Below are 17,510 nucleotides of genomic sequence, written 5' to 3' on the forward strand. Positions count from 1 at the left end.
TGATGGTAAACCAAATTTCAGGTGACTACGAGGCAAAAGACGACAGGATGGCTAAGTACCAAGAATTAGTCAGAAAAGAGATCAAGAAATTTGAAGTAGTGTGGATAGAACAGATTGGTAGGGAAGAGAACAGTAGAGCGGACGAACTAGCAGGCTTTGCTTCAATGGCAGATACATCTGTCCCACATCCGTTACTGATTGACTACTTACCAAGACCAAGCATTGAAGAACCTGAAGTAGAAGAAGTATGTTGCGCCGAACTAGGCCCTTCATGGATGGATCCCATCATAGCATTCTTAAAAGACGGCGTCCTACCAGAAGAGAAGAAAGAGGCCAACAAAATAAGAACCAAGTCGCAGCGATTTTGGCTCTCCTCATCAATGGCCTTGTATAAGAAATCCTTCACAGGACCTTATCTAAAGTGTGTCCATCCTAGCAAAGTTGAAGCGTTCTTGTTCGAAATACATGAAGACCTATGCGGAAGCCACCAAGGAGGAAGATCACTAGCTTACAGAGCCATTTCGCAAGGATATTGGTGGCCATACATGCAAGCAAATTCAGAGAAGTATGTAAAGAGGTGCGAGAAATGTTAGAAGTTCACACACCAAATACATCAGCCAGCCAGAGAACTTCTACCATTAACTAGCCCATGGCCTTTCGCAATGTGGGGCTTGGACATAGTAGGGCCACTCCCAACAACACCCGGCAATAGGAAGTTCTTTCTAGCAGCAACAGACTACTTCACAAAGTGGGTGGAGGCAGAAGCACTAGCATCAATAAAGGAGAAAGATGTGAAGAAATTCGTCTGGCAGAATATCATTACTCGGTTCGGCATACCAAAAGCTCTAATATCAGACAATGGCACCCAGTTCGACGGTAAAATTTTTAGAGGCTTTTGTGAAGAGTAGAAGATAGAGTTTTACAATTCTACACCGGCTTACCCCCAAGCAAACGACCAAGCAGAAGCATCAAACAAAGTTGTCTTGGATGGATTCAAGAAAAGGCTAGAAAAAGCAAAGGGCAAGTGGGCTGAAAAGCTCCCTCATGTTTTATGGGCTTACCGTACCACACCTCGTCGATCTACTGGGGAAACACCTTTTTCCTTGGCCTATGGCATGGAAGCAGTAATCCCACTGGAAGTGGGCCTCCCCACAATTACAAGTGAGAATTTTGATCCAGACTTAAATGGAGAAGCCATAGCATTAGAGCTCGACCTTGCGGAAGAAAGAAGAGAACGAGCACTGGTTCACATTGCCTCGTACCAGCAAGAGTTATCCAGAAAGTATAATAAGACAGTGCACCCAAGGCAATTCAAGATTGGAGATTGGGTACTGCGCAAAGTAATGGGAAATACCGTGATACCTGGAGATGGCAAGTTGGGGCCCAATTGGGAAGGACCTTACAAAGTGGTCGGATTAGTAGGAAAAGGGGCATATCACTTGGAAGATGAGGACAGCAAAGCCATTCCTAGGCCATGGAACACTGCCAATCTCAAACTATTTTATTTTTAGCTTTTCTTCTAAGTATTTGTAATTTTCTTTTTTCTTTCTCAATAAAACAAGTAGCATCTTTTCAGCACAGTTGTTTCATTCTGTAAAAGATTGTTTTAGTGAGTTAGGGACATTGTAAGCATAGTTGGCCGGAAAAACACCCCTGTTAAGCCCAGGATCAGGATCTAGGCTGCAGGACGTTTGGTCGGAATAAACCAAACACTTTACTCTAGGTCGGCAGGAAAAACTAACTTAGAGGTTGGCTGGAAAAACCAACACCCTTCCTAAGCCCAGGATCAGGATCCAGGCTGCAGGACGTTTGGTCGGAATAAACCAAACACTTTACTCTAAGTTGGCAAGAAAAACCAACTTAGAGGTTGGTTGGAAAAACCAACACCCCTCCTAAGCCCAGGATAAGGATCCAGGCTGCAGGACATTTTACTCTAGGTTGGCTAGAAAAACCAACTTAGAGGTTGGATGGAATAACCAACACCCCTCCTAAGCCCAGGATAAGGATCCAGGCTACAGGACGTTTGGCTGGAAACACCAAACACTTTACTCTAGGTTGGCAGGAATAACCAACTTAGAGGATGGCTAGAAAAACCAACACTTAGTCCTCTTCAGCCGAGATAAAGATTCAGGGTGAAGAGTGGTTGGCTGGATAAACCAACACTTTGTACTCTTCAACCGAGATAAGGATTTAGGCTGAAGAGTGGTTGGCTGGAAAAACCAACTGTAGACACCCCATTTTTGACCGTCCTCAAGACTTGGACGTCACCGCTCGAACACTCGGTGATTACTCATGTTTGTGTTTCGTTTTGAGTTCCTGGAGGCCTTGGCTACGCGCCTTGCCTCAGGATCTCTCAACTCGACTGTTCTGTGTTTGGTTTTGCACCAAACACTTGTGTTTTTGCTTCTGAGGGTAGAAAGTAGCTTGTTAGCTACCCCTGACACCCACCGGCCTTGGTTTGAGGCCACCGGCCATGTTTTGAGGCTACCGGCCATTGGTAAATTATACCATTGGCCGGTCGACACTCAGTATGGCCGGTGACCTCCTTTTCTGGCCGGTAGCACCTTTTTACCTTTTTCAGGCATGGTGCATACCAGCTATGCCAGCTGGAATGCACCAAACCTGCCCCGGGGCATACATGTGGCTGTTTTGCCTTTTTTGCACCCTTTTGGTCAAAGCTTCTTGAGGAAGCTTGACCCTTTGTCAAAGCTTCCTCAAGAAGCTTGCCAGCTGTCCTAGCTTCCTCAGGAAGCCTTGCCCCGTTTGCCCCTTTTGACCCCTTTTTTGTTTAGCTTCTTTGAGAAGCTTCAAACCTTTGTTTTGTCTATATATAGAGCCCCCCTCCTCCATTGTTGGGGGTTGAACGAAAAAAACCAGAGCTTATACATATATTCTGATATACATCACTCTCTCTCTATATCTTTCCCTCTCTCTCCTCTTTTGTGTGTGTTTTGTGGCCTAAAAGTGTGTTTTGACCTTAGTTTTGCACTAAGACACACACCATTACACCACACTTCGACCTTGAGAGGCTTAGAGGGTCTGTTCTTGAGTTTTTGGACTGGTTTTGATCATAGGAAGGTGGCTTATCTTGCTGTTCCTCAAGGGTTCTTCAAGGGTAACATTTTTACTTTAGATTCCCCAATCTTGCACTAGATTTTTGCCTACCTTTCTTGCTGTTTTAGACTTTGTGTATAACTGAAAAAAAGTCTTGTATTTTCATGCTTGAGATCTTTCATTAAGGTCATTTGGTTGTTTGGGGCCGATCTCCCCCTCTTAGGCCTTATTTGGCCCTTTTTGTACTCTCTTTGTTAAGCTTTGGAACCTCTTGTGTATTGGCCTTCTCACCACTGAAATCCAATGGATTTTCAATGGTGAAGAAGGGGCTTTGAGGTCTTGCATAGGGGAGGGACACCCCTCTCCCTTGGTCTCTCTTTTGTTTGCATCTTTGGCTCATAAGGATAGCATGCATGATCAGTTGTTCTTAGCTCAATTTCAGAGGTTTTTGGGTGTTATTTGGGCATATCTTACCTCTATTTTTGGTCGGATTAAAGGTCCCTTGCATGCATAATATACTTGCTTTGTATTCCCCCATTTTGTCTAGAAGTGCATCATGCATTTAGCCTACCATGCTCTTATGTTTTGGCCTAACTTTGTGAAGTTCTTAGCCATGTCTTACCATGCTTAAGGTCTGTTGGGTACTGTTTTGATCATATTTTCCATGTTTGGTATAGCCCCTTTGTATTTTGGCTTGTGAGCCTTGAGTGTGTGAGTCACTAGCATGCTTTAGTTGGGTTGTTTCAATGATTTGGAGTCATTTCACATGCCATTTCAATCCCTAATCCATGCTTGTATGCTTACATTCATCATCACTTTCTTGCCTTGAAAGGTTGTTCTTTTGTGCCTTGGAAAAGGTCATAATGCATGCCTTGTGATTAAGTCATTTGGGCTGCCATATCAGTGGGTTTTGGGGCATATTTTGATGCATGTAAACTCTGTTTTTAGTTGTGTAGCCCATGCCATGAGTGGTTGAGGTGGTTGTGGTACAATGCCCTCTTGTTGGTCTTGAATTCACCTTTGTTTTGCATCCATTCCTTAGTATGATTTGGCCACTGTCTATGGCAAGGCTGAGGTCTGTCCTTTATGGTTTAAATCCACTATTACATGCTTGTCACACATTTATTGCATATTTGACTCATTTCGTGTTGTCACATGCTAGTCTCATTGCATATTTGTCCATGTTTGCTACATTGCATGTTGCATACTTTAGTACATTGCACATTGGCATGTTTAGTTTGCATGGCATTTGGCATGCCTTGCTTACTTAGTTTCATGATTGCATATTTGTCCCATGTTGCATACTTGAGGTACATTGCATACATGCATAGCATTTCGCTTGGTTTGGGGTGTCAAACTAAGCATGAGAGTTGAGGAGTGTTCATACTCAAAGTGATGAAACACGCCTCAACCCTCGGTCGCCAATACCCTTGACCTCAACATGATAGGGCATTGGTACTCATTTGTTTTGTTGCAAGCATTTGCATTGATTGGCAAACTTGGCCTCTTAGGCCATCACGCATCGAAATACGCAATTGATGACCCGAGGGTCGAGGGTCACACTCCCTTGAGTCCATAACATGATTGGGAGAGTGGCCATGCTCACATTTGCTTGAAAATTCCATGCCATACACTGCTTGCCCTCTGCTGCTGTCAACTGCAGGATTCTGCAGAAAGCAATGGCCGGCCGGCTACCTACAGTGCCGACCAACCATCGGTGGCTGGCCGGTGGTACTACATTTAGCCGATAAGCCCATCCCCATGGCCGGTGGTACTTTGAATTGGCCGGTGACATTCCAGGGTGATCAGGAATCAGTTCATAGGTGCCCCAAGAATTTTCACAGTCTTCAGAGGATCAGGGCAGTGTAAATAGAGGCAACAGTGCTATGGCAGTGAGTTTCCGGGCGAGATGAGTCAAGCACGCATCATTCACACACCTCGAGGCGGGGTTGCGGCCACCTTTCTTCTGCATTTAATTTGTTAATTAATTAGAAATTTTGTAATTAATTATTTAGCTTGAGAGTTAATTAATTAGGTGGTTTGTAATATTTATTCGGACCCTCCGAGCGAGGGCAATTGTATAATAAGCGTGCGTGAGTGTGTGTATGTCTCCCAACCCCACGTCTTTCTTCCCTTTTATTTACTAGCTTTCGATGGTTAGCCTAGGGCATGTTTCAATTAGCATACAGTATGATAGCATGCGTGCATCCATACATTTGTCTTACATGCACCGGGCTCGGCGCATCATACTAACTGCATTTGTATTTCAATTCCAAAGTTGAATACATGTTAGTTGTAGCATCATCACATGCTATCTTAGAATAGCCGAGCCTATTGTAGTTGCATCTTGTATGTGTTGCATTAGCCATCTTAACATAAGCTAGGATCATGCATTGATTACTAACTAGCTTTTGTTTTGGCTCGGAGTACTAGGTAAGCTTTTATGCTTTAGCATCTTGCATGAGTGTGAGTGTTTGCCACGACAGCATGCTTACCATGAGGTTACGTGTTTACGTGTTATAACTGCCTGAATGCCTGTGGGTGAAGGTTGGGTTACTTAAATTGGAACAATGCATTGGATGCGAATTTTAAGCCCACTAGATAGTGGCAAAATCATCTTTTCTAAAGCCCACTTGAGGGTGGCAAAATCTATATTTTTAGCTTACTTGCGAGTAGCAAACCATTTTCAAAACAAGCATGAAATGTTTTGTTCCAATTTAGGCGATTTGGTCTATACTTGTTTGCTGTGCGCATAACATAGTAATTCTAGGCTAATAACCGGAATAAGAACACATAACGTTTTCAAAAACAGATATCACGGTTAGTAGAGGCCGATCTTCGAATCGGGCGAGAGGGGGTGCTCATAGCTGACCTTCCCCAATCGTACCCAAGCTCCCGAGCCGAGGCAACTTTGGTGATGACGGACACGTGGCCTTTGGCACCGAGTCAGGGTTTCCTCAATTCCCCCATAAAAAATATTTAGGTGGCGACTCTGTATCTTGCAAAGCAGTCCATGTTTGGCACTTCTTTTCTAAAAATCTGTTTTCTCAAAACGATTTGCCGAATTTGGACTCTTTGGTTCAAGATTAAAGACCGTGACACAAATCGAGTACGAACTGTGGGGTGAGGCCCTCACGCGGGGCGCGTCCACACCAACACTTACTGTTCTTCAGCCGAGATACAAATTCAAGCTAAAGAGTGGTTGGCTGGAAAAAACAAACACTTTGTACTCTTCAACCGAGATAAGGATCTAGGCTGAAGAGTGGTTGGCATGAAAAACCAACACTTATTGTTCTTCAGCCGAGATAAGAATCTAGGCTGAAGAGGTTGGCAACTAGGGCTTCATAGATTGGAAAGCTATGACCAGGATAAAGTATCTCGGCCAGAGAATGTTCTACTTCATTCAGACTACAGTTGGAAAGCAAAGTATATGCATAGAAGTAAATTGAAATAGCAGTTGGAACAAAAGAAATTTCATTGATCATGAAAGCCAAAGTACAAAAAGGGGACTTCAGCCCGGTTACCATTTCTTGACCAAAAATAAAAAGAAGAAAAATACAAAGTCAGACAAATAAGTCGTCAAGATTAGCATACTAGTTCAACTCGGAGCCCAGTTTCGGTCGGGAGCACGGTCTCGGTTGGAAGCACGGTTTCAGTGGGTTGCTCGTTAGTCAGGTTTTCCACCGTTGGCTCCACCCGAGCTGACTGATCGACGGGATCATTGATGACCGGGGTATCGAAGGGCACGGTTTCTTCTTCATCATCTGAAGCTTCGAGAAATTGTTGCTAAGTGGTGGCAGCATACTCCGCAAGTGAGCTCGGTATGAAGTATTGAGGAGGATTGAAGACCTCGGTCTCAGGCCCATGACCAAGCTGCACCACAGCACCCCTCCACCCGTACTTAAAGAAGAGGTCCTTTGTAGCTTCACACTGTTTAATGTACAGGGCTTCACCTTCTTTAAAGCCACGATCTTCCGCATCTTCCAGCTTCTTCTCAAGCTTAGTTATCTCGGCATTCTTTTTCCTTTCAAGTTTGGCCAGCTCGCGCAAATATTTGTCTTTTATCACGGCTACAGCCTTTTGTTTGTCCACCTCAGCCGAGCTAACAAGACCAGTCAGACAACCATTCTCGGTTCGTAGCTCGGCCAGCTGCTTCCTGGCCTCTTCTAGCTCGGCGGTCTTTTCAGTCACCTCGGCCATAGCCTGCCTTGTTTTTTTTCGAAGCTCCAACACTCGCTTATGAGCAATATGGTTCTTCTGTATGGCCTACAAAAGGATGGAGAGAAACGTTTTTAAATACGACCGAGCAGAAAGTTGTAAGAATTTGAAAGATAAACAAGAGAGCTACTTACCAGCACCACGGATTTTGTGGATGAGCGAAGTGCCTTTAGCTCGGTTAGGTGGTCGTGGTGCTCCATGTCAGGTGGAAGGCAAACACTTTTGGCTAGATTAAAGGCCATTAGGTGATCTTTTTCAGCGACCACCGAGTCTGTATCCCGTATAGCACGGTTCTGAAAAGTGATTTTTGGAGCCCACTTGGAAGAGTTAGCTCGGTTTGAGTGCTCCGGTTGTGGGCTTCGTAGAGGGCTTGGAGGAGGAATAGTATCTTCTTCATCAACAAGGCGTGGCTCGATCGTGGAAGTTTGAGCACGCTTGTTTGGACGAGATGAAGAGGGTTGATACGTCGGTAAGGCCATCACAGTCTCTTGGGGTAGGCTTGCTGGCGGTGCCACGGCTTGGTTTGTTTCGGTCAAAAGGGCCCTCACAGCTCGTTTCTTGGCCATCTCTTGCTCAGCAGTTAGAGGAATCAATCTGATTTGGGGCAAGTTTGGGTCCGGTTCAGGAGAGGCTTCCAATAAGAAATCAGTTTCCTTGGTCTTCCGTTTGCCACTATAGCGATAGGTCGGTTGAAAGTCCAGTAGCTCAGTCCAACTTCAGTTTGGATATCGCAGGGCGGCGCGAAGTATATTCAGGTTGGGGTAGCTGTATTGGGACTTGAGGAAGTTTGAATCTGCATAAAAAAAGACAAACAGTTAGTACGGTTTAAGATGAGAAAACCGAAGTAAAGAAAGGCATAGTATGAGGCCGAAGTAACTCTACCGACTACACCCTTGTTCCAATTTATTTTGTCACCAGGGAACTGGGCTTGTTGGTCTTCAAAATTTCCAGATACCCAAAGGAAGTCATCATCATTTACGTCTTTATCTGGGGTATCCTTTATTATTTTTTCACGCCGGCATCTTATTCTTAAATAATAGACCCATCCGTCTTCGGCGGAGCCTATAGAATATTGATGGAACAGCTCGGCTAAACCGAGATTAAGGCCAACCCGGCAGTTTAGCTCGGCAATACCATTTATTATACGGTAAGAATTGGTGGAAAGTTGGGTTGGGCAAAGGTTGGTCTGCCTAAGGAATTCACAGAGGAGAGGCTGTACAGGGAATCTTAGTCCAGTCTCCACTATGGATAGCAGGGTAAAGGGAATGAAGCTGTGTTTTCCCCATGGTATGATATCCAGGTCAGCTAGGGAGAGATGGACATCATCAGGAATGTTATAATCTTTTTGGAATTCGGCCATGGCGCCTGGTGAGTTAACTAAGAATCTATACTTTCCCATTTATGGTTTAAGTTATGAATAAATTAAACTGGAGTGTTAGCTCGATCGAAGAGTGATGCTGAGTAGCTCGGTCGAGCGCTCAAAGGAGTGCTTGGACAGCCTAAGTCTGCAAAGTGAAAAACAAAGGTGTTAAGCACAGATCGATTGGACCATGCTAAAAGAAACAAGGCAAGTCCTAGCTCGGCTAGGTGAGATACTGCAGGTCTTAGCTCGGTTTGAGCAAGGTGTTTGTTAGCCCGGTTGAGCCTCTAGGGGCAGCGTTCTTAGTTCGGTCTTGACTAAGAGGGCTGGTTTAGCCCCAAGCTGTAGCTCGATCGTGGTTAAGGCATTCAAGGACACTATTGCGTAGACTTAGTATAGTTCGGTAGTTCGGTGAAAATGAATCAAACGATGGTTCAACTTGTTGAAACTACTAAGTATAGCGCGAAGTATTAGTTCGGTTGGTTAGTCTGGCCAGACTGACATCAACTACAAACAACTTCCTAGTTCGGTTAGATGGTGATTTTGGATCAAATACAATGTTCTGCAAATTATTTCGTAAATACAAATAGTTTTTACAAGGTTCTTTCCTAGCAAACACAAGGCAGAACAAAAAATGGGAAACATGTGTTTTGCAAAAACACAAATGGGATGACATTTTGTTAGCTAGTAATGACCTTGGGTTATTGCATGAGACCAAGGAATATCTCTCCAAGAACTTTAAAATGGTCGATATGGGTGAGGCAAACTATGTTATTGGCATAGAGATCTTTAGGGATCGATCTCAAGGATTGCTAGGACTATCTTAAAAAGGATATATTGATCATATTCTGGAGAGATTCAATATGCAGTTTTGTTCAGCCGGTGATGCACCCATCATGAAGGGTGATAAATTAAGTGAAAAACAGTGTCCAAGGAATGACTTGGAAAGAAAACAAATGAAGGACATTCCATATGCATCAGCTGTAGGGAGCTTGATGTATGCCCATACATGTACCAGGCCAGATATTAGTTTTGCAGTTGGAATGTTGGGAAGATTCCAAAGTAATCCTGGAATGGAACATTGGAAAGCAGTAAAGAAAGTTATGAGATATCTTCAGGGAACAAAGGATTATATGCTCACCTATAGGAGATCAGAACAGTTGGAAGTTATCGGATACTCAGACTCAGATTTTGCTAGTTGCCTTGATAGTAGAAAATCTACATCAGGTTTTGTTTTTCTACTAGCTAGTGGAGCAATTTCATGGAAGAGTGTGAAGCAATCCACTATTGCTTCATCTACTATGGAGGCTGAGTTTGTGGCAAGCTTTGAGGCTACAAATCATGCTTTATGGTTGTGAAATTTCATCTCAGGACTTGGTGTTGTTGACTCAATTGCCAGGCCGCTGAAGATATATTGTGACAATACCGCAGCAGTTTTCTTCTCTAAGAATGGAAAGTACTCCAGTGGTTCCAAACACATGGAAGTAAAGTACTTGGTTGTTAGAGAGAGAGTCCAGAAACAACAAGTGTTAATTGAAAACTTAAGCACCTCTCTTATGATTGCTGATCCATTCACAAAGGGATTGCCACCAGAGACATACAAAGAGCATGTTATTAGGATGGGTCTTTTAAGCAACCCTTGATGTGTATGGTTAATCATGAGTGCTTATTTTTTTGACACTATTTGCGCAATAATAATTTTGTTTCTGTTTTTCCTGTTTCTAAAAGTGTGTGTACACATTATTTTGAATATTGATAAACAGGAAATGTCTTAACAAGACAAATTACAGGGGCCTTTCAGGCAAATAATTATATATCCCAATAAAGGACTGGGTTGGTGAAGGTTATCAATGGTGTGGTGCATAGAAGGAAATATGACATAAATGTTATATAATAGCTATGACTCACATTGGTGATCTGAAGTAATCACAGTATTATAGTTTCTAATATATCTGAACTTATTGGCTATTTTTTAAAATTCGTGATCACATGTCAAAGTTTTTAGTGTGGAATCCAATGAGTCAAAAGTTTTTAAGTTGCATATTTTTGAAAAAACTCATAATTGCATCATAATCGGCTTAATGGGCCAAGTGGGAGAATGTTGGATTTATTTTTCTAGTGTGGCCCAATAGCCTACATATTTTCTACATGTTTTAATTTATTTGGACTCCACAAATAGATAAAGCCAATATTTTGAGATCAAGTTCAGTAAATAGAATTTTAATATAATCACTATTCTAAGATAAGAAGGAAACCTTGATGGATTAGGAATTCTTCTGATAGAGTTTATCTGGCCCTCTTCTCTCCTCTATATAAGGATGGGTGACTCCCCTTTCATATCATGAGTATTTTTCCATCACTTTAAGTTTTATAGTCATCCTAATTAAGAGAGACAGAGAGAAGAAGGTGAGCCAAAATTAAAGGTTCAACTCTAAGGGGTATTTTCTCAACTTCTCTAATTCAATGGCTGACAAAGGTATATTCGTTTTATTCTTGAGTTGTATTGAATTCAAGATTCTGTAAAGTTTAATTCCGCATTATTATTATGGTTACATGTACCATTATCTTCTAAAAATAAGATGACGAAGAATATGATGATAATGATAAAAAAAAAGAAAAAGAAAAAAAGAAGGGGTTAATCTGATCAAACTCAATCTACCAACAAATTCTTACAAGAGGAGGAGATTTTCTTTTAACACCAATTATTTAATCTTTATCCATAAGTCATGAGATCAAAAAAAAAAAAAAAAAAAAAAAAAAAAAAAAAAAAGAAAAAAAGAAAAAAAGGCAACATGAATGACAATCAAAGAATGTTGCCAAGTAAGAAAGAGAAACTTTTAAAATTATGAAAATTTAATAATAGTCATTTAGAATTTTCACAGTTGCTTATATAGATAGATAGATAAATATAGTAATATATATATATATACATTTTATTTAACGTGGTCATTCAAATATCTTATTACTATCTTATTTTTATACATAAGTTGTTAATTTTTTACATTTATAATCGTGTTCTTAGATAGTAATAAAATTAATTTTAAAATAATTATTTAAAATATTTTTATTTGTAAAATGATGGTATATTACTTTATGTTTGAACAAATTATGAATAATATTATATTTTATAATCATGTAATGAATAATGGTAGAGCTATGGGAAAGTGCTTATAGCTTATACCTAAACAGCTTATAGCTTATAACTAGGGGTGTGCATAATACCGCCGAAACCGTCGAAACAGCTAAAATCTCACCGAACCGCACCGCCAAGGCAAATTCGTTATTATTTGCCAATCGAACCGCCGATTTTTGGTAAGAAAAATGGCAAATTCTAGTTATACTTTTATTAATCCGCCGGTTTCTATTTTTCTTCCAAACCGCACCGACCCACACTGCTATTAAATCATGTTTTATAAGATTCTAAAAATTCTTTTTTACTTAAGTTTGCTTGTTGTTCTATACCTTATAATATAGTATTACATTACTGCTCGAGGGGAATTCAAGATGTCAGTAATCTAAAATAAAGTTGGATTCCAATTCACTTTTCAATCTTTTTTTTTTTTTTTTCTGGCCATGTTGCAAACTTGCATCACTCACTTTTCAATCTAAATACTTTTCAACAGTAAACATTTTCAATATATTGTAAACCCTGAATGATATTAATTTTATGTATTGTATTTGATCATTGTAGCTTTCACAGATGTTTGTAATGAACTGATGGCATAGTCGTTGATATTATCATGTTGTTGCTACACTTGCTGCATCAGAAGAAAGCTTCGCAAGATGCTTAACATCACGGTATCTCTCGTCTTTTTTTTACTCTTTGATTTAAGTTTTGTAATTTGAATTATATTTTTTATAAACCGCCAATCCGCCCGAACCGCCAAGGCAAATCTGCCATTATTTGCCAACCGAACTGCCGGTTTTTGATAAGGAAAATGGCAAATTCTAGTGACACTTTTATCAATCCGCCACCCGCCATATGATTTCTATTTTTCTCTCAAACCACACCGACCTGCACCGCACACACCCCTACTTATAACTATGAACATAAGCTGATTTCTAACTTATAAATTAAGCATCTCCGGCCCCACTCAAAGAATAAGCTGATTTCTGACTTCCAAAAAGCTATAAGCTATAAGCTAAACCAAACACATCAAAATAGCTTAAATTAAGCTGAAAGCTGAAATAAGCAGCTTTTAAGCTGCACCAAACAGGCACAATGTTATAAAAAAATTGTGATTTTAAATCAAAACAAACAATATAGTATTAATTTGATTGATTTGATTATAAAATGTTCATAATCTAATTTAATTTTAAATTTTCTAAAACCATCAATAATAATTTGATTTTAATTTTAACTTATTCAATCCAACCAAATTAAACCCTACTCGGCCCCATTCATTGCTGTAATAATTGACCAAAAAGCAAAAGCAAAGACAAGTAGGAATGGCAACGGGGCGGGCTGGGGACCATACTCCCGTCCCTGATCCCTGATAGTGAGAAATTCCCCGTCCCCATCCCCGATCCCCGATGGGGACCCCATATCCCCCCCGCTCCCGCTTCTGATCGGGGATTGGGTATCCCCGACCCCGCAAATTCCCCGACCGAATTATAGTTTTTTTTTTTTAAAAAAAAAACAATTTTACAATCTGTCACACAATTTTAAGATTCTGTACATGTTTCGAAATTAAAATAATCTGTACATGTTTTAAAGAATCTGTACAATCTGCCACACAATTTTAAGAATCTGTACATGAATTTTCAAAAAACAATTTTAAGAATCTGTACATGTTTTAAAATTAAAATAACTTTCATCCTATCACAAAGAACTTTAAAAATTCAACATAATCAGCACATGTTTAAAAAATCCTATCACACACAACTTTCATCCTATCACAAAGAACTTAAAAAATTCAACATAATCTGCTAATATATACAATCTGTCCAGCAGCATCTGCCAATATATACAATCTGCCAATATATGTCAACAAATTCAATAAATCTGTCCAGCAGCATCTGTCAAATACACAACCCAAACACAAAACATCCTGTAGCAACAAAATAACACAAACAAAACATCTGTCCAGCAACCCACACACACAAGAAAATTCAACAAGTAGCAAAGATAATAATTAATCCCAAGCACAACCCGCAAGGGATAGGTTACCCAAAAATTGAAATTAAAAAAAAAAAAATATTCATTACAACATAAAAAATCAAATCCATTGTTTGTCCAATACCCCATACAAACCACACAACTTCCATCATCTCCTTCAACTTGAATTCCTGTTAAATAACAAAAGGAAAAAAATAAATAATCAATACTAATAATAAAATGTAAAAAATGTTAACAATTAAAACAAAGTGGGGTTTTGAAAAAATAATTACAAATCAGTAAGAAACTTTATAAATATCAATAATGAAAATTGTAAACTCTTTCATATATGTATTTTTTCCCCCTGAATTTCACTACAGTGTAATTACCCCTTTCTGTTTTTTTTATAACGAGTACAATGGACACAACTGCATCCTCACTGCAGCTCAAGCTAACAACTAACACTTGCTCAATTGGTATAGCATGTTATGACAACACTTATACATGCACTTCAATATTGGGTAACTATTACTTCCCAAGGTTGCAGTTTGGCTGAGTTTAAGGAATTTGGGAACCAACCAAGCAAGAACTAATGTGAAGACCCACCAAAAGCCAAATATTCATATTCATTTTCATATTTAAATTATAAATGTTAAAAAAAAAGAGAAGAATATAAATATTCAATGTTGTATCCAGTTTATAAAACAACAAATTACTGAATTTTATATTAGTACTAGCAGCTTTATAGTCTGTAGTCTACAACAGAGTGCTGTAACGAAAGTTCCAAACAAGATAATCTTGACATTCTAGCTCTAGAGACATCTCCCAGTTCCAAACAAGATCTCACACATCAACCCATATGTGAAATCAACATGAATACATTAATGTTATGTTTGGAGAAAGATATAGCTGAGCCAAATGATGCATCAAGGAAGAGTTCAGTTCATAACTGGACCAAATTAATTTCCTTGGTTGACACATGAATTCGAAGGGGAGTTCAAGAATGATAATTATGAAATCTTTCAGAAGCATAATATTTTCATTTTAGCTAATCAAATTTTAAAAACAAAGGTAAATCTTGGAGCAGTAACTGACAAGCATTGCAAGTATTATCCAAAGAAACTAATTTATCAAAAATAAATAAATAAATTATCCGAAGAAACTATACCTTATGCAGTAGTCATATTTAGCAGGAAAGTCAATCTTAGTCATAAAAACCTCATCAAATCCACCATCTCTACATTTATCGATGCAACCAAGTGTCAGAGCAGCTTCATCTTGCAGCTGGAATTATGAGAGAAGAAATATAATATTTAGATTAGTGCACTACCTCAAAAATTGGAGACAAACATGGATTTATGTCTATATCTAAAGTCATATAAACCAAAGGTTAATATGATTGCAATAGTACCCCCGAGAAAACCGCTCCTTGTCATGCGAAATGTCAAATTAAAGCCAGCAAATGGATCGCATATGATTAATGGAAATGATTGTAAAGATGTCCTCCTTTCCTGAAAATCAAAAGTTTAGAAAAGATAATTACATGAGCTATAATGTAAAGATAAAAAGCTAAACCACAAGTTCAGAGGAAGAATACAGTAAACTAACACCCAGGAGTTGAAGGGATCATAAAATGAATTTCTGGGCTTAAGGAAGATAAAATATTTGAACTCTATGTATTCTGATGAAGACGTAGTTCAAGTCCAGAGGTTAGCAATATTATCAAGGCTAATTGGCTGAGAAGTATATTTATAGGTATAAACTTCATGATTGTTGACCCTGCTATTGCAATTGATTTTCTTCCATGTGTGTGTGTGTGTGAATTAAGAGATTCCTCATCAGCACTCAACTGTAAAATGAAAATAAGGAAACTAAACCCAATTTGAACCATGGCCCATAACTTGCTCCGCATCCCCCCAACCCGGAAATGTAAATATATATATTATATACATCAGTATCATAAAAGTCGTGAAGAAACATACCTTCAAAGTATTGCTCTCACCTTGAGGCTGGAAGAAGAGCCCAGTTCCCCATAATTTTGAAATGACTGCAAAAAAACAAACAAACAGAAACAAAAAAGAACTTTCGTTAATTCACAAACATACCATCTGCTAAATGGTTATGAATTCTTGTGCACAACAGAGCTAGCTGTCAATTGAAAAAGGAGACCAAAAAATAGTTTCATTGCAAATCCTACAAGATATACATTTACAGGGAAAATAAATCATTTGGTTCTCCAGTTTTATTCAATGAAAAATAAAACAGATCTATACACTCATATTCAGATATATATATATAATAAATAAATTTGGAAAAAAAAAACAGAGGTTGAAGAAACAGATCTATACACTTAGTCTCAGATATACAGATCTAAAATAAATAGATCTATATACTCATATATATATATATATATAATATACATATATGTAAACCGTAGATCCAAATCCCTAGAAAGAGAGAGAGATACCAGCGGCGGAGGAGCGTCGGACCGTCGGTGAGGGAGGATCGGAGGATCGCCGGTGATGAGGGAGGCGCGACGGTGACAGATGAAAGAATAATTTTTTAAAATATTCTTTTTACAAATATTTAGAGTAAAAAAAATGGTTTAAAATTTTAAAAATATTCACCACAAATAAAAAAATTACAAAAAATTAAAAATTAAATTTAAAAAATTGAAACCAAACATAATAATTAGTTTTGAATCTTTAAAATTTGTATAATAATGGGATCCATAATCATAAAATTATAATGTTAAAATATATATTGATACATTAAGGTAACGTTTGGTAACGTTTACGTTTTTTATTTATGTTTACAAAAAATTTATAAAATGATTTTTGTTTGTTTTTAAAAAAACATAAACTACCAACGCACTTGATTTGAACAAAATGTTTGAAAATTTTTAAAAATATAAACTAAAAAATATGTTTGTTCATGCCTAAAATATTTATATTTATTTTTTTATTATTTATGACAATGGGATCATACACATTATAATTAAAAAAAGTTGAAAAAATTATTTTGAGAAAAAAATTAATTGAAAAAAGATTTGTTAGTCAAATTTTTTAAATTTCTGTTTAAAAATTAAAAAAAACTTATTTTTTAAGTTTATATTTTTTTTCAAATTTATAAATTGAGACAACCATTTATAAATTAAAAAAATTCTCAAATAAATTTTTATGATAATTTTTAAAATTTTTATAAATATAAATTAAAAATGAAATGATTATCAAGCCTAATTAATATATCGATATATACATGTAAGCGTTATTAATTTCAGAAAGGACAGAGTGAAAAGACCAAGACAAGCAGTCAATGAAAAATTAATTTTAAATGTAAGAGCATCAGATGGTGCAGGTATAGTACTGATCTCAAAATTATTGCTCGGTCCTCAAACTCTCCTCCAAAACCCCTTTGATTGTTTCTTTTTGATGGATGGTAATGGTCTTGTTTGTCTTTGGTGAAAAGCTTTTCTCTTCACCGTCGACTGAGTTGTTTCATCTCTAAGACACTCCGGAAAGTTTTCAAGGTTTTTCTTCACTTCCACTTCCACTTCAATTCTATTATTTTTTTCTCTGTTTAAATCTCAACTATAATTTTACTTTCTGTCTTCAGTTTTATTATAAATCTCTGTGTTCCACTGTTGCTTACCAGAAAAAAAAAAAAAAAAAATCCCTGTATTCTCTTTTGATTTTAGGAAACTTTGTAATCTTCTCCTCTGCAACTCTATTTTATTTACTCTGTGTTGAACAATTACCAAAAATTCCCTGTATTCTCATT

The 17,510-nt window shown here is 38.2% G+C and overlaps 1 protein-coding gene and 1 pseudogene across 1 annotated transcript; one reads left to right on the forward strand and one right to left on the reverse strand.

Moving 5' to 3' along the window:
* The first annotated feature begins 9,588 nt into the window (after nucleotides 1-9,588).
* Nucleotides 9,589-12,350, forward strand: LOC145800447 (secreted RxLR effector protein 161 pseudogene; annotated as a pseudogene).
* Nucleotides 12,351-13,600: 1,250 nt separating this feature from the next.
* LOC145800448 (uncharacterized) lies at nucleotides 13,601-17,509 on the reverse strand. Its single transcript, XM_082890126.1, has 6 exons — nucleotides 17,488-17,509; nucleotides 16,198-16,302; nucleotides 15,713-15,777; nucleotides 15,142-15,241; nucleotides 14,899-15,014; nucleotides 13,601-13,921 (listed from the first exon to the last, which is right to left on the reverse strand). Exons 1-5 carry the CDS (start codon nucleotides 17,507-17,509, stop codon nucleotides 15,004-15,006), a joined length of 303 nt encoding a protein of 100 aa, XP_082746252.1. The 3' UTR covers nucleotides 13,601-13,921; nucleotides 14,899-15,003.
* Nucleotide 17,510: the final 1 nt, after the last annotated feature.

This window comes from Camellia sinensis, chromosome 10, assembly GCF_055761805.1.
Source record: "Camellia sinensis isolate YWXY chromosome 10, ASM5576180v1, whole genome shotgun sequence".
NCBI lineage: Eukaryota > Viridiplantae > Streptophyta > Magnoliopsida > Ericales > Theaceae > Camellia > Camellia sinensis.

Bases quoted from the DNA above. Each gene is read 5' to 3' on its own strand.
- LOC145800448 (XM_082890126.1), bottom strand. From the start codon at position 17,509: ATGAGAATACAGGGAATTTTTG. The intron at 16,303-17,487 runs GTAATTGTTCAA...ATTTGTAAAAAG, and splicing joins GAGAATACAGGGAATTTTTG to AATATTTTAAAAAATTATTC. The intron at 15,778-16,197 runs GTATCTCTCTCT...GTTTTTTTGCAG, and splicing joins CCGACGCTCCTCCGCCGCTG to TCATTTCAAAATTATGGGGA.